This window comes from Cyanistes caeruleus, chromosome 30 (genome assembly GCF_971803275.1).
Source record: "Cyanistes caeruleus chromosome 30, bCyaCae1.hap1.1, whole genome shotgun sequence".
NCBI classification, from domain to species: Eukaryota; Metazoa; Chordata; class Aves; order Passeriformes; family Paridae; genus Cyanistes; species Cyanistes caeruleus.
The window spans coordinates 1390189-1412456 of NC_141730.1; the positions used below are offsets into that span (position 1 = coordinate 1390189).

At 63.4% G+C, this 22268-nt stretch overlaps 2 protein-coding genes across 2 annotated transcripts; both read left to right on the top strand.

Moving 5' to 3' along the window:
• Nucleotides 1–339: 339 nt before the first annotated feature.
• Nucleotides 340–10943, top strand: INSRR (insulin receptor related receptor). The gene is made up of 22 exons (XM_086865748.1): nt 340–394; nt 1998–2549; nt 3945–4257; nt 4343–4485; nt 4631–4775; nt 4860–5074; nt 5144–5270; nt 5398–5636; nt 5717–5884; nt 5991–6180; nt 6304–6345; nt 6454–6719; nt 6862–6998; nt 7238–7403; nt 8598–8706; nt 8811–8881; nt 9313–9542; nt 9621–9731; nt 9834–9993; nt 10068–10197; nt 10265–10399; nt 10528–10943. Exons 1-22 carry the CDS (start codon nt 340–342, stop codon nt 10796–10798), a joined length of 3975 nt encoding a protein of 1324 aa, XP_086721874.1. The 3' UTR covers nt 10799–10943.
• A 1413-nt stretch (nt 10944–12356) lies between these two features.
• NTRK1 (neurotrophic receptor tyrosine kinase 1) lies at nt 12357–21297 on the top strand. The gene is made up of 17 exons (XM_086866217.1): nt 12357–12621; nt 14183–14257; nt 14424–14495; nt 14890–14958; nt 15225–15379; nt 15490–15638; nt 15795–15921; nt 15994–16323; nt 16528–16545; nt 16694–16752; nt 16985–17087; nt 17450–17596; nt 17687–17817; nt 17886–18058; nt 19834–20074; nt 20456–20614; nt 20701–21297. Exons 1-17 carry the CDS (start codon nt 12434–12436, stop codon nt 20884–20886), a joined length of 2382 nt encoding a protein of 793 aa, XP_086722343.1. The 5' UTR covers nt 12357–12433; the 3' UTR covers nt 20887–21297.
• The last annotated feature ends 971 nt before the right edge of the window (nt 21298–22268 follow it).

Consider the following 22268-nt stretch of genomic DNA (forward strand, 5'->3'; position numbering starts at 1 on the left):
CTGGGGAAACTGAGGCAGGAGGCAGCTCTTCCTTCCCACCCACTCCGACGCGGGGGGGCCGCCCTGTTTTCCCCCTCTCTATTTCCCAAACATGCCCTGGCCCTGGCCCTGACAGTTGTCAGGCTAAATATTTTGTGTGCGGCAGCCGAAAACAAAAGTGAAGGGTCCGGGCAGGGTCCGTGGGGGCCCCGCTATCCCCGCGCTCCCCGGGCACCGGCCGGACACGGCGAGCGGGACCCGACACGCTGCGGCAGAGCCCGAGGTGGGACGGGGAGGGGGCCCTGGGGGTCCCTCTCCAGGATGGGGCCGAGGGCACTGGGTGCCCCGAGGCTCGGGGTGATGCTGCTGGTCCTTGGCCACCTGCCACTGCCCCCCGTGTGGGCTCCCTCCGAAAGTAAGTGCTGGGCAGGGGGAGGCCGGGAGTGGGTGGGGGCAGTTCTGGGGTGGGGGCTGCCTGCTAGTGCCTGTGCTCGGGGGTCTGCAAGGGACAAAGCCTGAGGCAAAGCTCTTTCGGTGTTCCCTGTCTGTTTGCCCCCATGGCAGTACCCCCAGTGCTGCAGACCCCCCGTTTTGGGCAGGAGGGGCAGAGCGTGGGACTCCCCCCTCTATCGCTGGGATGGGATGAGGGGAGTGTAGTGGGGGGCTTGGCCAGAGATGGGGGTATCGGTCCCTCAGCCCCACCGGGACGGTGGGAAATGGTCACGGGACTCGGGAGCGCTGCTCCCTGCTCGGCTGCTGGGGTGGGAAACACTGGGGAGGGGCTGCCATGGTGGGGAGGGGGCAGCTGTGGGTCCTGGGTCTCGTGGCCAAAACAGGGAACAGCTGGGGGTACGAGGAGGCTCTGTCATTTGTCCTGCCTTCCCCTCTCCCTGCCACCCGTGCCTCAGTTTCCCCAGTCACCACGGGGCTGTGCTGGGGGAGGGGAGCAGGGGAGGAAGTGGATGAAGCATCCGAGAGGTGCCCAAGGGACACACTTCACTGTTCCTGATCCCACCCGGGACCCCTGCCCTGCCAGGGACACGGGGGACCCTCTCCCCTTATAGGGCGACAGTGCAAGGCCAGGGAGGTGATGGTGCCAGCGGGGGCGGTAACCCTCAGGGCCGGTGCTGCACTCACGGCCAGGACAGAGGGACTCTCCTGTCCTTACGGGGAGGGGACAGGGCTCCCGGCGAGGGAGAGGCAGCTGCCAGAGCCACAGTGCCATGGGGCCACCTTGCCCACGGTTCATGGGTGACACCAAGAGGGGAAAAACGCCACTGGGCACGAGGTCACAAGGACATGGCCAGGAGCTGCTGGCCCAGGCTGGCAGTGGACAGACAAGGGGTGGTGACACCCAATCCCCTCCAGGACCTGGACCTGGCTGGTGGCTGGGGATGCTGTCAGCGGGGAGCTCTTTGCTTATTCTGGCTCTCTCTCACCCCTGCTGGGATGAGAAAGCAGGAGCTGTTGGGGCTCATGCCACCCATTTCTGAGTGGAAAAGCCCCAGGACAGCTGAGGCGGGACCAGGGCTGTGCCACACGGACACTTGTGGTAGCTTTGCGTGCCCCATTACCTGTCTGGGCCTGAGGGGCAGTTAATGGGGATGACCTTGCTGGAGCTGCCACTCACTGGGTAACCCACTCCATGAGGTCTGTGAGCCCCCACAGCTCAGGGAAGGGGAAAAGCCATCTGCAACCCCCAGACAGCTTCCCCCAGGGTGGGCAGCAGGGCTGGGACGTGGTTCTGGGGCTGATGTGGGGCAGGGCAGGCACCCAGCCTGCCAGGCCTCGTTAGCATCACTGCTGAGGGACGCGCCGTGCCCCGGAGAGCCGCAGGGCGCCAGCTGCTGTCAGAGCCGCTCGCGTCTCCCCGGCTGCCCAAACCAATTCCAGCCGTGCTTGACAGGCAGCACCAGGATATTAAACCCCGCCAGCAGCACCGGGGGGATCCCTGGGTGCGGCTGGGGGTCAGCTGTCCCGTCCCTGCTGCCCATGGGGTCCCCCTCTCGCCACCCCAGTCTGCGGCAGCATGGACATCCGTAATGACGTCTCCCAGCTCCGGAAGCTGGAGAACTGCTCCATCATCGAAGGCAACCTGCAGATCCTCCTGATGTTCACCACGGGCGCCGAGGACTTTCGGGGGCTCAGCTTCCCTCGCCTGCTCATGATCACGGAGTACCTGCTCCTTTTCCGTGTCTACGGGCTGGAGAGCCTGCGGGATCTCTTCCCCAACCTCTCCGTCATCCGCGGCACCAACCTCTTCTTCAGCTACGCCTTGGTCATCTTTGAGATGCCACACCTGCGGGACGTGGGGCTGCACAGCCTGGGTCACATCCTTCGCGGTTCGGTGCGCATTGAGCGCAACCAGGAGCTCTGCCACCTCTCCACCATCGACTGGGGGCTGCTGCTGCCCGACGCCGGGGACAGCACCTACATCGTTGGCAATAAGTTGGCTGAAGAGTGTGCCGACGTCTGCCCGGGCATCCTGGATGTGGAGAAGCCGTGTGTGCAGACCAGCGTCAACGGACAGCTGGATTATCGCTGCTGGACCTCCAGCTACTGCCAGAAAGGTGGGTGCTGGTGGCACGGGGCCCACTCGTGCCGGCTGATTTTCTGGGATGGTGCTGGTTTGCACTGTGGGTCAAACTGGGAGCGCACTGGAGAAGGCTGGTGGAGCCACTGGGAGCGGCAGGCCCAGCGTGTGGCTGTGGCTCCCCTGCTGCTGGCGGTACCCCCAGCACGGTGGGGTAACCAGATCCGTGCTGTATCATCCTCCGAGGAGAGGCCGGCTCCCGGCTGCTGTGTTTTCCCAGCGGTGAGGTAAATACAGGGCCCTCCTGAGCTCGTTTGCTGTAAACAGGAGACCTGGTAATGAAATATGTACTATAAACACAGATCCTTATCAGGCCTGCAACCTCAGCTGTGGCCCCGGCATGGCTGCACTGGGCAGATGGGGTTCAACATGGGCTGAGCCCCATCTTGTCCGCCCATCTGTCATGCTGTTCCTCCATGCAGCCCCTCATTCCCCCATCCAGGTGTTCACTCAGCCACCCATCAACCCATCTCCCCAGCCAGCCACTCGTCACATGGTCATCCATCCATTTCTCCATCCCTTTGTGCACCCCTTCATCAGTGCCATGCCTCCATCCACTCCTCCGTCAATCCACCCCTACCTCCCTGTGCACCTGTATCCTTCCCTTTCTCCCTCCACTCTTGGATCCTCACATCCCAGCATCCCTCCTTCTGCCCCTGCATCCCTCCATCCCTGCACCACATTTCTCCCTTCACCTCACCACCCATCCCTCCCTCCACCCCTGCATTCCTCCATCACCACATCCATCCCCATATCCCTCCCTCCCTGCACCCCCACCATCCATCCCTCCCTCCCTGCATCCCCACCACCCATCCATCCATCCATCCATCCATCCACCCATCCCTCCCTCCACCCCTGCATTCCTCAATCCCCATATCCATCCCCGTATCCCTCCCTCCCTGCACCCCCACCATCCATCCCTCCCTCCCTGCATCCCCACCACCCATCCATCCATCCATCCATCCACCCATCCCTCCCTCCACCCCTGCATTCCTCAATCCCCATATCCATCCCCATGTCCCTCCCTCCCTGCACCCCTACCATCCATCCCTCCCTCCCTGCATCCCCACCACCCATCCATCCATCCATCCATCCATCCATCCATCCATCTATCCATCCACCCATCCCTCCCTCCACCCCTGCATTCCTCAATCCCCACATCCATCCCCACGTCCCTCCCTCCCTGCACCCCCACCATCCATCCCTCCCTCCCCGCATCACTCCATCTCTATCCTGTTCTCCCCCAGCCCTGGAGGATGTCAGCAGCCCCCTGAGCCCTTCCCACTCCTCTCCCCCATGTCCCCCTGCCCCAATCCCAGCTGTGCTGCCCGAGGCTGGGCTCTGTGCCCATGTGCCGTGTCTCCCCTGGCAGTGTGCCCGTGCGGCGTGGGTTCGGCGTGCACAGCAGCAGGCGAGTGCTGCCACGCCGAGTGCCTGGGGGGCTGCGGCCACCCCCACGACAGACGGGCCTGCGTCGCCTGCCGCCACTTCCACTTCAACGGGCACTGCCTGCCCTCGTGCCCGCCCCGCACCTACGAGTACGAGGGCTGGCGCTGTGTCACTGCCGAGTACTGCGCCAGCCTCCGCAAGGTCTCCGACAACCCCCGTGACGCCTCCAAGTTTGTCATCCACCAGCGACAGTGCCTCTCCGAGTGTCCCTCGGGATACACCAGGAATGAGAGCAGGTGGGGGTGTCCCCAGCGCCCCTGCACAGGCACGGGGGTGGCACGTTGGCCGACTGACGTGCCGGCCCTGTCGCCCTGCCCGCAGTATGTTCTGCCACAAGTGCGAGGGGCTGTGTCCCAAGGAGTGCAAGGTGGGCACCAAGACCATCGATTCGATGCGGGCAGCACAGGAGCTGGGGGGCTGCACCCTCATCGAGGGGAACCTCATCCTCAACATCCGCCGGGGCTGTGAGTGCCAGGCCCTGCCAAACCCGCCCCGGGTGGGAGAGATGCTGCAGAGGGCACGGGGTGGAGGAAGAGGTCATTTCCCCTGTAGAGTGAATTAATGGGGACGTGCCCCTCTCCCTGAGCTCATGCAGTGTGTCATTCCCAGATAACCTGGCCTCAGAGCTGCAGAGCAGCCTGGGGCTCATCGAGACCATCACAGGCTTCCTGAAGATCAAACACTCCTTCGCTCTCGTCTCCTTGTCCTTCTTCAAGAACCTCAAACTTATCCGTGGTGACTCCATGGTGGATGGGTGAGGATGATGTGGGTTTGGGGGGGAACACGTGGCTCTGAAGGTGTCCTTGCCTGCTGCCTCCACCCACATCTCCTCCCCCAGGAATTACACCCTGTACGTCCTGGACAACCAGAACCTGCAGCAGCTCTGGGACTGGAGCCACCACATCCTCTCCATCCCTGTGGGCAAGATGTACTTTGCATTCAATCCCAAGCTGTGCCTGGCCGAGATCTATCGCATGGAGGAGGTGACGGGCACCAAGGGGCGGCAGAACAAGGCAGAGATCAACCCCCGCACCAACGGGGACCGGGCGTCCTGTGAGTACAGGGGTGGGGACAAGCGGCAGTGCCGTGACCCTCTGCCTGAGCCCTGCCTCCTCCCCACAGGTAAGACCCAGACCCTGCGCTTCATCTCCAATGTCACCGAGTCCGATCGCATCTTCCTCAAGTGGGAGCGGTACCGGCCCCCAGAGTACCGGGACCTCCTCAGCTTCATTGTCTACTACAAGGAGTCGTAAGTGGTCCCTGCCACGCTCTTGCCCCCATTGTGGAGGGCTTGGGAATCCTAGCCTGTGGTGTCTTTTGTTCCTGCTGGACACCCAGGGGTCCCGGGACCCTCCCTGATGCCTGGTGTGGGACAGACCCTTCCAGAACGTGTCAGAGTATGTGGGGCAGGATGCCTGTGGGGCTCAGAGCTGGAACGTGCTGGACGTGGACCTGCCACTGAGCAGCGAGCAGGAGCCAGGGGTGACGCTGCTCAACCTCCGTCCCTGGACCCAATACGCCATCTTCGTGCGTGCCATCACCCTCACCACGGCCGAGGAAGGACGCAACTACGGGGCGCAGAGCGAGGTGGTTTACATCCGCACCATGCCAGCGGGTAAGGGGCTGGCAGGGGGCGGGGGATGCCCCTGGTGGACCCCCCCAGGAAGGAGTGACCACCCCCCTGTGTCATCCCAGCCCCGACGGTGCCCCGGGACGTCATCTCCATGTCCAACTCTTCCTCCCACATCGTGGTGCGTTGGAAGCCGCCCACACAACGCAACGGCAACATCATCTACTACCTGGTGCTGTGGCAGCAGCTGGCTGAGGACATGGAGCTCTACATCAACGACTACTGCCACAAAGGTGAGGCCAGGCAGGGCAGGGGCAGCACAGCAGCCAAGGACACCAGCGGGACAGGGATTGTGCCACCAAATCAGACTCTGCCAGCCCTGCCCGTTGCTGCCCACAGGCCTGAAGCTGCCCACCAGCAGCGCAGACACACGCTTCGGGTTTGGGGATGGTCCCGAGGGAGAGCAGGATGCGGAGGAGAGGTGCTGCCCCTGCCGTCCCACTGACGGGCAGCTCCGCATGGAGGGTGAAGCCGAGTCCTTCCAGAAGAAGTTTGAGAACTTCCTCCACAATTCCATCACCATCCCCAGGTGCCATCTGGGGGGGGTCCCTGCTTTGGGGGGCTCCCTCAAGCTGGGTGCGTGGGTCTGCTGGGGTGGGGGGTCCGTTGGCTGCTCCTGGCAGAGCCTTTAACTGATTTCCCACTGTCTCAGGCCACCCTGGAAGGTGACGTCCATTAATAAGAACCCACAAAGGTGAGCTGGGACCACACCAGCCTGGGGGATCTCCCCTCCCCTGATCAATTTTGGGGGACAATCCTGGGGCCTTGACTCCCCACCACTTCCCCTCCCCATGTCCTGCAGGACCCCAAAGCAGCGCAGGGACGTGGTGGCCGTCACATCCCCAGCCAACGCCTCCTCAGTGGAGCCGCTGGCCCCGAGCCGCCCTGAAGGAGAGCCCAAGCCCAACTTCCAGATCTTCGAGGACAAGGTGGTGCGAGACCGGGCAGTGCTGTCGCGGCTGCGCCACTTCACCGAGTACCGCATCGACATCCACGCCTGCAACCATGCCGCGCACACCGTGGGCTGCAGTGCCGCCACCTTCGTCTTCGCCAGGACCATGCCTGAGCGTGCGTCCCCGGCCTCCTCCCTTCACAAACCCCACCCTGCCTGTGCTGGGATGTGCTGGGATGTTGTTGAGATGGGGGATTGGCAGCGGGTTGGGGTCCAGGTGATGCCCCCCGGAGCTGACTCCCTCTGTGCCCCCTCCAGTGCAAGCTGACAACATTCCCGGCAATGTCACGTGGGAGCCAGCCGGCAAGAACAGTGTCCTGCTGCGCTGGGAAGAGCCCAGGAACCCCAACGGGCTCATCCTCAAGTATGAGATTAAGTACAGCCGGGAGAGTGAGGTGAGAACCCCCTGTGGCATCCTCTGCCCAGCCCTGCAGGTCACAAGGGCAAGCCATGCCATGTATCCCATCCCATCCCATGCCATGGATCCCATGCCATGCCATGCCATCCCATCCCACCCCATCCCATGGATCCCATCCCATGGATCCCATCCCATTCCACCCCACATCTCCCAAGGCTTACCCTTGGCTGGGGGGCATGAAGCCCCTTTGCCAGCCCCACACTGTCCCCCCCACAGGAGGTCACCACTGTTGTCTGCGTTTCGCGCCACCGCTACTCCAAGTATGGGGGTGTCCACCTGGCTCTGCTCCAGCCAGGGAACTACTCAGCCAAGGTCCGGGCCACCTCCCTGGCTGGCAACGGCTCATGGACTGGGCTCGTCAAGTTTTACATCCTGGGGCCAGGTACCTGCAGGGGACAGGGGGACATCACCAGGGACCTTGTCGGGCAGGGAGGGCGGCATTGTGGGGTTGGGGAGCTGGGGCTCAGAGGGTTCTGCTGGGTCAGGGTACTGGGGAATTGGGCTGTGCTGCTGGGATGGGATGTGTGGGGCTGGGCTGTGAAGGTGGGAGCTGTTGCTGGACTGGAAAGCTGAGGATGAAGGATGATCCTGTAGGATCACAGAATCATTTGGGCTGGAAAAGGCCTCCAAGACCAGCAAGTCCAACTGTTCTCTCAGCACTGCCAAGGCTATAGCTAACTGATGTCCCCAAGTGCCACATCCACAGGTCTGTCAAGTCCCCCCAGGGAAAGAGACTTCACCAGTGCCCTGGGCAGCCTGCTCCAGTGCTTTCCAGTTTTCCCCAATATCCAATCTAAACCTCCCCTGGTGCAACTTGAGGCCACTTCCTGTGGTCCTGTGCCTGTTCCCTGGGACCCCCTCCTGGCTAACCCCTCCTGTCGGGGAGTTGTGCAGAGGCAGAAGGTCCCTCTGAGCCTCCTTTTCTCCAGGATGAGCCCCCCCCCCCCCACCTCCTTCAGGTTCTCCTGGTGCTCCAGACCCTTCCCCAGCTCTGTTCCTTTCTCTGAACACATTCCAGCCCCTCAGTGTCTTTCTTGTCATGAGGGGCCCAAAACTGACCCCAGGGTTTGAGGCCCCTCAGTGGTGTCCAGCTCTCTTTCTTCTCAGCTATCCCTTGGGTACTGATGATTTATAGAAACACTCTTTATTGTCTCTTATGGCAGATTCTCTTCTAGTTGGGTTTCGGCCCTTCTAATTCCCATTCTTGTCCTGAGCTCCCTCAGATCCTCCCAAACTTCCCGCCCCCTCTTCCCAAGGTCAGAACATTTCCGTTCTCCCTTAGTTCCAGACAAAGACCTCTGCTCAGCCAGGCCTGTCTTCTTCCCATCCTTCATCCAAGGATGCTGCTGGACCAAGGAGCTGGGGAACTGGGGGATGCTGCTGGAGCTGTACACTGGGACAAAAGTGTCTGCTGATAGACTGGGGGGGTCTGGAGGATTGAGGGATGCTCTGGGACAGGGGCACACAGGGATCAGAGGGTGCTGCTGGTCTGGGGAGATGGAGGCTCCCCATCTCTGGCCCATGTGAGGTGGGATGAGTGCCCGGACCCTGATCCATGGCCACCTGCTCCTGGCAGCTGAGGAAGAGTCCAGCAGCTTCTATGTCCTACTCACTGTCACCCCTGTGGTGCTCATGGTGCTCATCTCCTGCCTGGCTGTCTTTGTCTTCTTCTACAACAAGAAGAGGTAACGACCCCCCTGCACCCCCAGGGCTGGGCTGGGGCAGGGTCCGGCCAAAACAGGGCTGGGAAGGGCTGGGAGCAGCTCCGAGCAGTGCCCACCCCTGGCAGGAACAATGACGGGTACCCCAGTGGGACTCTCTACGCCTCCGTCAACCCCGAGTACTTCAGCGCCTCGGACAGTACGTGGGGACATGGGGACAGGCAGGGGCCAACCCAAAGGGCCACCAAGCCCTTTCTTTGTCTGGATCACTCTGGAGGGAATGGGGATGGGAGGGGATGGGGATGGGGATGGGGATGGGGATGGGGATGGGGATGGGGATGGGGATGGGGACAGGAAGGAGGATGGTGATGGAATCTAGATGATGAGAATGATGATGGCATGGGGATGGGGATGGGAATGGCAGTAGCATGGGGACAGGGAGGAGGAAGGTAATGAACTGGAGGTAGGAATGAGAATGGGAGGAAGATCAAGATGGGGATGGGGACAGGGAGGAGGATGGTGATGACATGGAGACGAGGATGAGAAAGGGATGGGATGAAGATGAGGATGGGAATGCAGACGAGGTTAGTTACAGTGCTGGGGATGGGGTGATCCCCACTCACCCCACAGTGTACATGCCGGATGAGTGGGAGGTGTCCCGGGAGAAGATCACAGTGATCCGGGAGCTGGGACAGGGCTCCTTTGGGATGGTGTATGAGGGGGTGGCGCTGGGGCTGGTCACGGAGGGAGAGGAGACCAAGGTGGCCCTGAAGACTGTCAACGAGTTGGCCACCATGCGGGAGCGCATCGAGTTCCTCAACGAGGCCTCTGTCATGAAAGCCTTCAAGTGCCACCACGTGGTAGGTGGGCAGCTGAAGGGGAGGGAGGGGACAGGGGGTGTCTGGCCACTCACATGCCAGCCCTCTTTGTCCCCACAGGTCCGTCTGCTCGGCGTTGTGTCCCAGGGCCAGCCAGCTTTGGTCATCATGGAGCTGATGACACGTGGGGACCTGAAGAGCTACTTGCGCTCACTCAGGCCTGAAGCCGAGGTGAGGGGCTGGTCAGGTGCCTGGGAAAGGGACACCCACCCCATTCCAGGGGGGTCCTGGTGTGCCCCAGCCCTGGTGGTCACCAGCCCTGACTCGGTGCAGAACAACCCTGGGCTGCCACCACCATCGCTCAAGGACATGATCCAGATGGCGGGGGAGATTGCCGACGGCATGGCCTACCTCAATGCCAACAAGTTTGTGCACCGGGACCTGGCTGCCCGCAACTGCATGGTGTCCGAGGACTTCACCGTCAAGATTGGAGGTGGGTGGGCAGCGGTGGGAAGGCTGTGCCAGCCCTGCGTCTCCTGCTGCTCACACCTTCCTCCTCCTCTTCAGATTTTGGCATGACCCGGGATATCTATGAGACGGATTATTACCGGAAAGGGGGCAAGGGGCTCCTCCCCGTGCGCTGGATGTCCCCCGAGGCGCTCAAGGATGGCATCTTCAACACGCAGTCTGATGTCTGGTAGGTGCTGGGGTGGCTGGAGCTGGGGGTTTGGGGATCCCCCGGCTGAGCAGCGGTGCTCCGGCAGGTCCTTTGGGGTGGTGCTGTGGGAGATCGCCACGCTGGCCGAGCAGCCCTACCAGGGCATGTCCAACGAGCAGGTCCTGCGCTTTGTCATGGACAACGGCATCCTGGAGCGGCCCGAGAACTGCCCCGACAAGCTGTGAGTGCTGGGGGACACCCCTACCCTGCCGTGGGAAAGGCTGGCAGGGGAAATGTCGGTCCCTGCGGTGCTGGGAGGGCTGTTGGGGGCTGGAGACCCCAAAGGCAGCAGGTGCCCTCTCTCCGCAGGCACGAGCTGATGTGCCTGTGCTGGCAGCAGAACCCGCGCCAGCGCCCCTCCTTCATCCAGCTCCTGGAGCGTATCAAGGACCACATGGCGCCTGCCTTCCGCACCCTCTCCTTCTTCTACAGCCCCGAGAATGGCCATCACGGCTCAGGAGAACCCCCCAACACCGAGACAGAGCCGTCCCCCGAGGAGGATGAGCCCCCCACATCCCCCCTACCCACATGCATAGACCAGAGCCCAGACCAGCTCCCCAACGGGACAGCCTCACTCTGACCCTGGGGTGTCCTCAGACCCCCGCTGGACTCTGCACCTCACGCCCTTCTCCAGCCACCTCCCACTGCTGGGACCCCCCTGCATTATTTATTGCTTCCAAGGGCCCAGCCAAGGAGTGGCAGCAAGACAAGGACATTCCATGGGATGCTTTTTCCCTGAAAATTAATTGGGGGTGCTCCAAGTTGGCGGGAGGGAGTGGGGGTCTGCTGGTTGGGAGGAGAACACCCCAGTCTTTCCTTACTTTTTTTGGGGGGGGGTGGGATAATGTGGGTATGGGAATGGGTAACAGGATTTGGCATTTGGGTTCCCCCATCGACCTGCCTCTGCCATCGCTCCCCAGCTGCCTGGCAAACCTTTTAGAGGTGGGAAAACCGGGTCACGGGGCAGCCCAGCAGCGGGAGAAGCCTGGGCTTGCCCTGATGTCTCTCCCCAGTCCCCTGCACTGGGACCAGTGCCGAGGCGGTGCTGGTCCACCGAAGGGGCGTCGCTGTCTAACCTGAGCGCGAATAAAGGGGATGAAGCTCAGCTGTGGCACAGCCTGGCTTGGGGGGGTCGCGGGGGCGGCACATGGGGCTTCCCCTCCCCGCCAGCCCCATCCGCGTCCTGCGGCTTTGCCCTGCAGTGCCCAAACCGGGGGCGTTTCTTGAGAAAAACGTCAAAGTAGTGGAATTTCGGAGGATGTGGCAACACACACACACCCGCGGGGGGGGGGGGGGGAGGGGGGATGCTCTGCCCCGGGGGGGCTGCTGGGGTGTCCAGTGGGGTCCCACGGGAGGTCACCCCAAAGGAACCGTGGCCCCGTGGGTGCCGCCGGGGGCTGAGCCGCGGGGGGAGGCTGCAGGCTGAGAACGCGCTGAACTCAGCGCACGGATGAGGCAGCCCCGACGCGGGGACAAACAGAAGCCGGGTGGGGATGGGAACCCTGTGGGGAGACGGTGGGTGCAGTCCTGTCCTGCCCCACCTCGGGGACGAGGAGGGGGTGGGGGTCCTGGTCGGAGGTGACAGCTGGGGACAGCGCCGCTGTGCCACCAAAAGTCCCCCTTCTGCAGCTTCTCTGCTCCCCAACATAACGGGACGCTGGGGAAGAGCCTGAGCCAGGAGAGCCCATCATGCCTTAAGGTTTGGGGGCACTGTCGGGGGGGTGTGACAGCTCGGGAGACTGTAGGTGACCCTCGGGACGGTAAAAAGCCCCGTCCCTTATACTGCAGCCCGCTCTGAGCCAGGCTCTGGAGCGGGTGTGTGCGTACAGGCGAGTGCACGGCTGTGCCCCAGGAATTTTGGGGGTTCCCGTGGTGGGATGGATGCACTTGGTGGGGCTGGGGGTACAGGTGTAGGGTGTCGGCGTGCATCCATCCTACCACGGGAACCCCCAAAATTCCTTGGGGGGAATCCCCCTCTCCCGGGTCGGAGTCTTCCCGGTGCCGGTGAATCACGGCCGGGGGTGTCTCGGGCCGGGGCGGGGGCGGTGCCGGGGCGGGGGGAGCCGCCGGCCCCTCCCGGGAGGCCGGTCCCTGCATCGCTTTTAAGCCCCGCACGGCCCCGTGCTCGGGCTGCCGGGCAAGTGCGAGGGAGAGCGGCACTGGCAGCAGCGGCACCGGGTCCAGGACGGGGACCGGCCCCGGGACCGGCCCCGCGATGCCGCCGCCGCCCGCCTGGCTCTGCCTGGCCGCGCTGCTCCTGCCCCTGTCCCTGCCAGCCCCGGGAGCTGCCGGTCCCTGCCCCTGGGCCTGCCGATGCCCCCGGGCCGGGATCCTGCTCTGCCGGGAGCCCGACACCGTGGGCAGCCTGGCCCCGCTGCTGGGAACCGGCAGCTTCACCGAAGTGTGAGTGGGGCCGGGGGCGATGGGGCCGGGGGCCGGAGCTCGGACACCGGGTGGGGATGAGGGAGCTGGGGGTGACAGAGCTCAGGGACCAAGCAGAGGAGCTGCGGTTGACGGGGTTGAGGGATGCAGCGATGGGGCTGGGGCAGCGGTGGAGTTGGCGGTGACAGAGCTCGGGGATGGAGATGATGGCGTAGGGAGTGACAGATTTTGGGGACCAGGCGGAGGGGCTGGGAGTGATGGGGCTGGTGATGCTTGTGGCGGGGGGGTGAGGGGATGTGGCTGGGGGGCAGCAGAGCTGAGGGACTGGGCAGTGGGGTGATGGGGATGGAGGTGATCAGCCCGGGGACAGGGTGGCTGGGCTGGAGCAGTGATGGAGCAGGGATCACTGGATGGGCTGGAATCGCTGTGAGGAGAGTGCCTGCTTGGTGGGAAGCATTGGGGGCTGCAAAGATGGGGTGGGGGGGCTGCAGCGTCCCCCCAGGGAGCAAGCAAGGGGCTGGGGGAAGCTCTTCACCCCCTCCTGCAGCGATGCCAAGCACGGCAACCCGCTGAGGGGGCAGCAGGGACCCCGGGCAGGGAGCACCCAGACCGTGCTGGGCAGGGGTGTGGGGAGCCACTTGTCCCCCTCCTGCTGAGGCTGTCACTGTGCCCCGGGGCCTGTGGTTTGGCGTGCTGGGGGAACACACCCCAAATTTGCCGCTCTGCTCCCATTCCTTCCCCTGCTCCAGGATGTGTGGTGGGGAGACGAGGGCTGGAGTGAGCAGAGATGAGGAGGGTGCTGGGAGGACGGGATGCTGCAGGACACCAAAGTGCCCCAATTCCTGGGGCTTCCCCCCACCGCAGCCCTGCCTGTGCCGCATTGCCGGGGACTGGCTGCAGTGTCTCCGTGCCTCAGTTTCCCCACGTGCCAGGGGATGCTGCGCCACAGGCACTGCCAGCTCTTTGTTCCCTGGCTGGTGGGGTGGGGTGGGTAGTGGTGGGGACGGTGGTCCCCGAGAGACCCCCAGCCATCCCACTGCCCCACCTGATTTTGTCCTGGGGTCAGTGGGACCAAAACCCCCTTGGTGTGGATCTGAACCCCGATTAACCAACCCCTGTGATTTGGGGTGCCTGTGTAGGTGGGGTGGGGCAGGGAAAATCCCTGCACCTGCTCCCAAAGGGGCTTTTCTTCATCTCCTGCCTGGAGAAAAGGGTGAGGGGACAGTGATGCCCCTTTCACAGTGCAGGACACCACGGGGTGCGAGAAAAGGTGGGAACCCACAGGGTGAGTGGGGCTGAGGCCCAGCAAACTCATTCTGTGGGTGAGACCACAGGCTCCACGTGGTGGCTCAGCCCTGACCCCACACAGTTCCCACTGATGGGGGCTCAGCACCACCGGGATCGCCTGCTGCCATCCCAGCTCATCCCAGGGGAAACCGAGGCACAGTGGGGCAGCTCAGCTCCATCCTTGTCCCCATCCCTGGCTGTGCCCCTTTCACTCCCCTCGCCCCACACTTTGCCAACAGCCCCAGGCATGAGGGGTCCTGGGCTGCTTCCCTGACCCCCCTCCTTTGCCTTCCAGCATCATTGAGAACCAGCAGGCGCTGACGACCTTGACCCGAGCTGACACCAGGATGCTGCGGGACCTCAGGAACCTGTGAGCACCCCGGGGAGGGGTCCCTGCCCAGGGAAATGGGACGAGGGAAGAGCTGCTGGAGGGGGGATCCCCAGAGCTCAATCCCACTGCAAGGAGTCACAGGGGATGCTCCCAGAACGGGGACTCAGGATGTCCACTCAGGTGCTCAGCCCTTCCCTCCTTTCAGCACCATCTCCAGGTCGGGGCTGCAGCACATCTCTGCCGATGCCTTCCTGGACACCCCCAGGCTGAGCCACGTGTGAGTCTCCCCTTCCCCACCTCCCTCCCCCCGTGTGGGGATCAGCCCCCGGTCCCAGGACCCAGGATCGATGCTGTCCTGGGGCGCATCAGCCTGCCCGGGGGGGCCCTGCTGCTGAGTGGGAAAGCATCGATCCGGGCAGGAGTGCTGCCAGCCCCCCCGGGAGCCCCGTGCTGCCTGCTGCAGGAGGGGGGGACCCTGTCCTGGGGTGCGTGGGGCTCTTCCCTTGCAGGGAGGTGCCTGAAGGCTGGTGGCACGCCTGGCCGAGCTGGTTTTGCTTGGTCACCGTGTGACAGCAGCGGCTCCGGCACTGCCCCGTGCCACGGCCGGACCCTGGCGATGTTGGATGGGAGTTTGAGAGGGAAGGGGCGGCTGATGGGGTTTGTCCCAACAGGAATCTCTCCTCCAATGCACTGCAAAGCCTTTCCTGGAAAACCTTCCAACATCTGCCCCTGCAAGAGCTGTGAGTGATGAGGGAGAGGGGGGCGGTGGGTGCAGAGTAACTCCCAGTGGGGATGCACCCCCAAGTGACACAGAGGCGGGGACAGAGCTGGGGATGCGGTGAGATGGCAGCTCTCACACCCATGGGTATGGGGACAGGGGCAGGGGTGGCACATGGGGCACGTGTGACACAAAGCTGGGCCTGGGGGTGCCTCTGTTGGGACATGCACAAACATGTGGAGCTTGGAGCCCTTTTGAGCCCATGTTCTCTTCCCTGCTCCATCTCAGCATCTTGGTGGGAAATCCCTTCAACTGCTCCTGTGGCCTCCGCTGGCTGCAGCTGTGGCAGAGCAGCAGCCGGGCTGAGCTGGGGAACCAATCTCTGGGCTGCTGGGAGGGCAGCGTGCTGGTGCCCCTGGGCAGCCAGGTTCTCCACACCTGTGGTACGTGGCTGGGGACCCCCACGGGTTTGGCTCCTGGGTTTGTCCCCTGTCCCGAGCCGTTTGGCTGGGGATGGTGTGGGACACGTGGCTCACCCTTCCTGCCCCTGCAGACCCCCCGACCGTCCACATCGAGCCCCCTGAGGTGGTGCTGCGCCAAGGGGACAGCGTCAACCTCACCTGCCACGTCGGTGCCGACCCGCCAGCCACCGCAGAGTGGCTGGTCCCCGAGGTGGGACCCGAGCTGCTCGTTGTCACCAAGGCAAGCTCAGCCTTCCAGGGGCATGGCCAGGACCCCTCCCAGCAGCACTGACCCCCCCCAGCATCCTCCCACTAGTGGGGTGGGTATGGGGGTGATGCAGGAGCTGGCCAGGCTTGGGGGTTTCATCTGCTCATCCCATCCCGGGGCTCCCTGCAGCTCTCAGACTGGGAGATTGTCCTGGAGATCAGCAATGTCTCCTCTGACCTCAACCACAAGGACTTGACGTGCCGGGCAGAGAACGCGGCGGGGCCGGCAGAGGACAGCGTGATGCTGAACGTCACCTGTGAGCCATCCACAAGGGGCTGGGGTGGGGTCAGGGGTTTGGCTCAGGAACCCACCCAGCTCTGTCTCCCAGTTCCCCCCGAGATCCTGCTGCTAGACAAAGCCATCCCCAGGCATTCCTGGTGCATCCCCTTCTCCGTGAAAGGCAACCCCATGCCCAGCATCCACTGGCTCTTCAACGGCACGACCCTGGTCGAGGGGCTCTACATCCACACCCTCATCATGGAGTACGAGCACAACTCCAGCGTCCTCCACGGCTGCCTCCAGCTCAACCGTCCCACTCATGTCAACAACGGCAACTACACCCTCGTGGTCCGCAACACCCTGGGCTCGGCTGCGAGCAGTGTTCAGGGGCGCTTCATGGACAATCCCTTCAGCTTCAGCCCTGAGGAGCCCATCCCCGGTAGGTGCCAGGCGGGGGCTGCCTGTCCAACGGAGGAGCTGTGCCACACCTGGTGTGCAGAACGGGGTGTACTGGGCTCTGCCTGTTGTCTGTGCAAGCCCTGGTGTGCCTCAGTTTCCCCAAGGATGAGAAGGGGAAGGATGGGGTGTTCCCTTCTGAGGAATAACAAGTGTTTCTCCTTTCTCTCCCATTGGGCTGCTCCAGTGTCTCTGTCCCCACTGGGTGAGTGGCCGGGATTGCTGCCCCAGCCCCGCTAAACTGGGCATTCCACCCATCCCCCAGGGCTGATCCTGGGGTGTCCAGGTCCTTGTCAGGGCCACCTCAGGGGATGGGGACCCCACACTCAGCCTACACCTTCTCCCTGCCCCAGGCACCAGGAACAGCTCGCTGGAGGGGCCTGTGGAGACAATGGATGAGCACACGTTTGGGGTGAGGAGATGCTCTGCAGTCTGGAATGGCAGGACCAGGACACCTGCAAGAGGGTGGGACAAAACCCTAGGGAACAGCCAAACCAGTACCGGGTGGGAGAGGGGTCCATGATGGGGATGGAGGACAGAGTGCCTGGGGCTTGTAACCATCTCAAGGGTTTGTTCCCATCCCACGGGCTGAGAAAAGGGACCTGGTGGGAGCTGGACCTGAGGCCTGTCCTCGCTGCCAGCAGGTCTCAGTGGCTGTGGCGCTGGCTGTGTTCGCCTGCCTTTCCCTCTCTGTCATGCTCATCCTGCTCAACAAGTGCGGGCACCGGTCCAAGTTTGGCATTAACCGTGAGTTCCCCCAGCCTGGTGGCTCGATATTCGGGCTGGGACACAGGGACAGCCCTGTCCCCACATCCCTGGGGCAGCCGGGGCTGTGGGCGCCTGGGTTGGGTCACAGGTGTGGCAAGAGGGACTGCGGGTGGGGACCGAGGGTGGGGGGTCACCCGTGGAGGGGTGCTGGCTCCCCTGGGAGCGCGGGCAGCAGCTGCTAATTCACTCCTGGAATGGATTCAGCCTCTAAATGGTTTTGATCGGGCTGCCTGGCCCCCGGGGGCGTTCAAGCAGGGGCTTGCTCGGCAGAGCCTGGCACTGGCTGCACAGGCTGGGGGGGCTGGGGGACCCCCTGATGGCCTTGTCCTTGTCCCCACAAGGCTCAGCGGTGCTGGCCCAAGAGGATGACCTGGCCATGTCCCTGCACTTCATGAACCTGGGCAGCAGCCCCCTTTCCTCGGCGGAGAGCAAACTGGAGGGGCTGAAGAGCAACTTCATCGAGAACCCCCAGTACTTCTGCAACGCCTGTAAGGGTTGGGCTGGGGACTGTGGTCCCCGAGGATCCCCCCAGGCTCATACCCGACCCGGGGAGCACTGACGGGTGGGGGTCCCCCCAGGCGTGCACCACGTGCAGCGGCGGGACATCGTGCTGAAGTGGGAGCTGGGCGAGGGCGCCTTTGGGAAGGTTTTCTTGGCCGAGTGCTACAACCTCCTCCCAGAGCAGGAGAAGATGCTGGTGGCTGTGAAGGTGAGGAGGGGGCACAACGTGGGGATGGGGGGGTCCGTGGGGCTGTCACTGATGCCGTGTCCCGGCAGGCGCTGAAGGAGGTGACGGAAAGCGCCCGCCTGGATTTCCAGCGTGAAGCCGAGCTGCTGACGGTGCTGCAGCACGAGCACATCGTCAAGTTCTACGGCGTATGCACCGAGGGCGAGCCCCTCATCATGGTCTTTGAGTACATGAAACACGGCGACCTCAACCGCTTCCTCAGGTGGGCTGGGGGGGGGACAGGAGCCCCCCATCTGCCGCTGCATCAGCGCAGCCAGCCTGCTCCCTGCTAATGCAGCCCTCCTTGCAATATTGATTAGATTAGCTGTCTGAGAGGCTTAAATAGAGAGAGATTGGCCATCAGCTGGAATAAGCAGAGACTTTTCGATTGCCCCCCCAGGTATTGCTGCTAGACGGGGGGGGCTGCCAGAGGCATCGCTTTAGTGGCCGCGCGAGGAGCTCTGAGACGTGGCTTTTATGATTATTGTTATGGGAGTTGGCATTAATGGTTCTGCCGAGCAGAGCTCCCCCAGCCCCCGGCCGCGGCCGCCCTGGCCGGGCTGTCAGCCGCGCTCGGCATCAAAGGCACCGAGGGGCTGCAGGCGGCCGGAGCCGCGCTGGCCCCCGGCCGGGCTCGCACGCCCCACTTCACACGCGCTGCCGCTTTCACACCCGCCCTTCGCGCCCTGACGGGCTGCCTTCCACCCTGGCCATGCTGCCTTCCACCCTGGCCATGCTGCCTTCCACCCTGGCCATGCTGCCTTCCACCCTGGCCATGCTGCCTTCCACCCTGGCCATGCTGCCTTCCACCCTGACCACCCTGCCTTCCACCCTGACCACCCTGCCTTCCACCCTGACCACCCTGCCTTCCACCCTGACACGCTGCCTTCCACCCTGACACGCTGCCTTCCACCCTGACACGCTGCCTTCCACCCTGACATGCTGCCTTCTACCCTGACCACCCTGCCTTCCACCCTGACCACCCTGCCTTCCACCCTGCCTTCCACCCTGACGGGCTGCCTTTCACCCTGACGGGCTGCCTTCTACCCTGGCCATGCTGCCTTCCACCCTGACCACCCTGCCTTCCACCCTGCCTTCCACCCTGACATGCTGCCTTCCACCCTGGCCATGCTGCCTTCCACCCTGACACGCTGCCTTCCACCCTGCCTTCCACCCTGGCCATGCTGCCTTCCACCCTGGCCATGCTGCCTTCCACCCTGGCCATGCTGCCTTCCACCCTGGCCATGCTGCCTTCCACCCTGACACGCTGCCTTCCACCCTGACACGCTGCCTTCCACCCTGGCCATGCTGCCTTCCACCCTGACCACCCTGCCTTCCACCCTGACCACTGCCTTCCACCCTGACCACCCTGCCTTCCACCCTGACCACTGCCTTCCACCCTGCCTTCCACCCTGACACGCTGCCTTCCACCCTGACCACCCTGCCTTCCACCCTGACACCCTGCCTTCCACCCTGACCACCCTGCCTTCCACCCTGACCACCCTGCCTTCCACCCTGACCACCCTGCCTTCCACGTGGGGACGGCCCGTATGTGTGCATGTGTGTGTGTGCCCTCCCCTGGTGTGCACAGGTGCACACACACACACACACACACCTGTCCCCTGTGAGTGTGTAACCCTTCCTGCACAGCTCTCCCCCTGTGTGCAGTGAGCACTGGCGTTTCCCTCTGCTCACCCGTGTGTGCGCTCCCTTCCCCGGCACACACGGGCGCGTGTCCGTGCCTTTCCCTCGTGTGCCAGGGGAGGGTGCACACCTGTGTGTGTGTGTGCACGTCCTTACCCCGTGTTTTTACCCTTCTCCGGGGTGCGTGGACACGTGTGCTCACCCGTGCCTGGTACCTGTGTGATCACCGTTCCCCACGTGTGATCCCTCCTCCAGATTCTCCCCTTCCCCTTGCCTAGGGAGCGCAGCCTCTCCCCTGCTCTGCCCACCCTCTCAGGCACGTCCTGCACTCCAAGCAGCCTCTCTGCCCCGCAGGTCCCACGGCCCTGATGCCAAGATCCTGGAGCAGGGCCCGGGCCAGCCCCGGGGGCCGCTGGCGCTGGGCCACATGCTGCACATCGCCACGCAGATCGCCTCGGGCATGGTCTACCTCGCCTCCCTCCACTTCGTCCACCGGGACTTGGCCACCCGCAACTGCCTGGTGGGCCACGACCTGGTGGTGAAGATCGGGGATTTCGGCATGTCCCGGGACATCTACAGCACTGACTATTACCGGGTGAGCTGTTCCCTCTCTCCTCTCTGCTCGCTGCTGGGAGGCCACGCTCCATTTTCCCTCATGGCTGCTGCCTCCCACCCCTTCTCCATCCATATTTAACCACAGAATGGGTTGGGTTGGAGAGGATGTTTGGAAGCCATCCAGCTCAACCTGCAGGGATGCTTTCCAACGGAACAGGTTGCTTGCTCCAAACCCTGACCTTGAATATCTCCAGGGATGGGGCAGCCACAGCTTCTCTGGGCAACCTGTGCCAGGGCATCACCACCCTCAGAGTAAAATATTTCTTCCTTACGTCTTACCTGGGCCTTAATGAGTGGGGCCAGGACTGGGGGAAGGGAAACGGGAGGGTCCCTGCCTTGCTGACAGCCCTGCTCTGGGCAGGTGGGGGGCAGGACCATGCTGCCCATCCGCTGGATGCCTCCCGAGAGCATCCTGTATCGTAAATTCACCACCGAGAGCGATATCTGGAGCTTCGGCGTGGTGCTCTGGGAGATCTTCACCTACGGGAAGCAGCCCTGGTACCAGCTCTCCAACACTGAGGTGAGCGAGGAGGGGAAGGAGGATGGTAACAGCCCCCCAGGGGTCCCCCAGAGTGGGGGGTCCCATCTCCATCCCTGTTCCTGCAGGCCATAGAGTGCATCACGCAGGGGCGGGAGCTGGAGCGGCCCCGCACGTGTCCCTCCGAGGTGTACTCCATCATGCAGAGCTGCTGGCACCGGGAGCCCCAGCAGCGCCAGCCCATCAAGGAGATCCACAGCCGCCTCCAGGCCCTCGTCAAGACGCCCCCCGTCTACCTGGACATCCTGGGCTGAGTGGGGACCCCCACCCAGCCTCTGCTCCCCGCTGTTCCCCTGCCCGCCCTGCTGCCCAGGGGCACAGCTCTGCCCCACACAGCCCTGGACTGATGCCCCAAGGCAGGAGAAGCCTGAAACCTTATTTATAGTGCAAAATGCCAGCCCAGTCCTGGGGGCTGGGGGACCCCCAGGGCTGTGGCCCCCGGTTTGTGGCCCTGCTGTCTGGCTCCTTGGCATTCCCACAGCGCTGGGATGGAGGCTCTTGGCTGATGTGGGTTGGCTCAGGGGGGGCAGAGCTGGGTGACCCCAGCCCAGGGCCCGTGCCAGTGCAGGAGCTGGGGGGCTCAGCTCTCCCAGGGGAGTTGGGATGCCCCATGCTCGCCCACTCTGCAGCAAAACCAGTCACTAATAAACTGTGTCTCCCCTGCACTGGCCCCTGTGTGCTCCGGGCTGGCAGCTGGGATGGGGGTTCTGGGGAGAAAGAGGGGCTTTTCACATCAGGGAAGCTTCCTTGTCTGGAGGAGAGGAGCTGGAGGGGAGGTGCTGTCCCAGGGCTCCCAGGGTGTGGGACCAGGTCACAGGTGCCCGGGATGCTGTGTTTTGTACCCAGAGCCCGGGGCAGGGATGGTGTCCTTATCCCCAGCCCAGAAAGGGATGGTTTTGGCTGTGCCGAGGACTACCTTGGACAGGGATTCCTGTGCCACGCCCTGGCCTGGGGAGCCTGAGTATCCTCGCCGAAGGCTCCAGGTGGAGAATGAGGCTTTGCAGCACAAAGCCAACACCCATCCCCCAGAAAGAGTGACATCCCCCCTTCCCTGTGTCCTCTCATCGGAACCTGGGGGTTATCACATACCCTGTAGCATCCACTCCATCATCCTTCCTCAGGCTCTCCAGCCGCCTTGGTAATGGTTGAGACCTGGATTTGACCATAATGGAGCTGAATTGATTTCATCTGGATAATTAGGCAGCACAGGCAGAGCCCTGGCAGCTCCTTTGTTACCCCCTGTGACCCAAGATAAGCATGAGGAAAGTGAGGTCGCAGGGGAAACTGAGGCATGGCAAAAGGTGGGAGTAGTCAGGGGGTCTGTGGTGGGTGCTGAGGGGCTTGGGGCTGGCACAGCACCTGGCGAGGTGTGGCACAACGAAATTGGAGGAAATGGGGTGAGCACGCCGCAGCTCCCAGCCTGTAACGCATCCCAAAGCCCTGCAGTGGGGTCGGACCCCTCTGGCTGGCCCTGGATCTTTGCCGAGGGTCCGGGCTCGGAGCTGCCATGGGCAGGGTCCGGCTCTGCTGGAGCTCAGCCTGGCTGGCAGAGCCCCCCACCTGCTTCCTTGGGGTCTCTGATCGCTGCCCACGCTGATTTATGGCCTTTTTCCCTCTTATCTAATTTGAGGAAGGA

Excerpts from the sequence above, each read along its gene's own strand:
- INSRR (XM_086865748.1), top strand. The coding sequence starts at position 340 with ATGCTGCTGGTCCTTGGCCACCTGCCACTGCCCCCCGTGTGGGCTCCC. Across the intron at positions 5,271-5,397 it reads ATTGTCTACTACAAGGAGTC|ACCCTTCCAGAACGTGTCAG; the intron begins GTAAGTGGTCCC and ends GGTGTGGGACAG. Across the intron at positions 8,707-8,810 it reads TTCTTCTACAACAAGAAGAG|GAACAATGACGGGTACCCCA; the intron begins GTAACGACCCCC and ends CACCCCTGGCAG.
- NTRK1 (XM_086866217.1), top strand. The coding sequence starts at position 12,434 with ATGCCGCCGCCGCCCGCCTGGCTCTGCCTGGCCGCGCTGCTCCTGCCC. Across the intron at positions 15,380-15,489 it reads CCAGGTTCTCCACACCTGTG|ACCCCCCGACCGTCCACATC; the intron begins GTACGTGGCTGG and ends CTGCCCCTGCAG. Across the intron at positions 15,922-15,993 it reads CGTGATGCTGAACGTCACCT|TTCCCCCCGAGATCCTGCTG; the intron begins GTGAGCCATCCA and ends TCTGTCTCCCAG.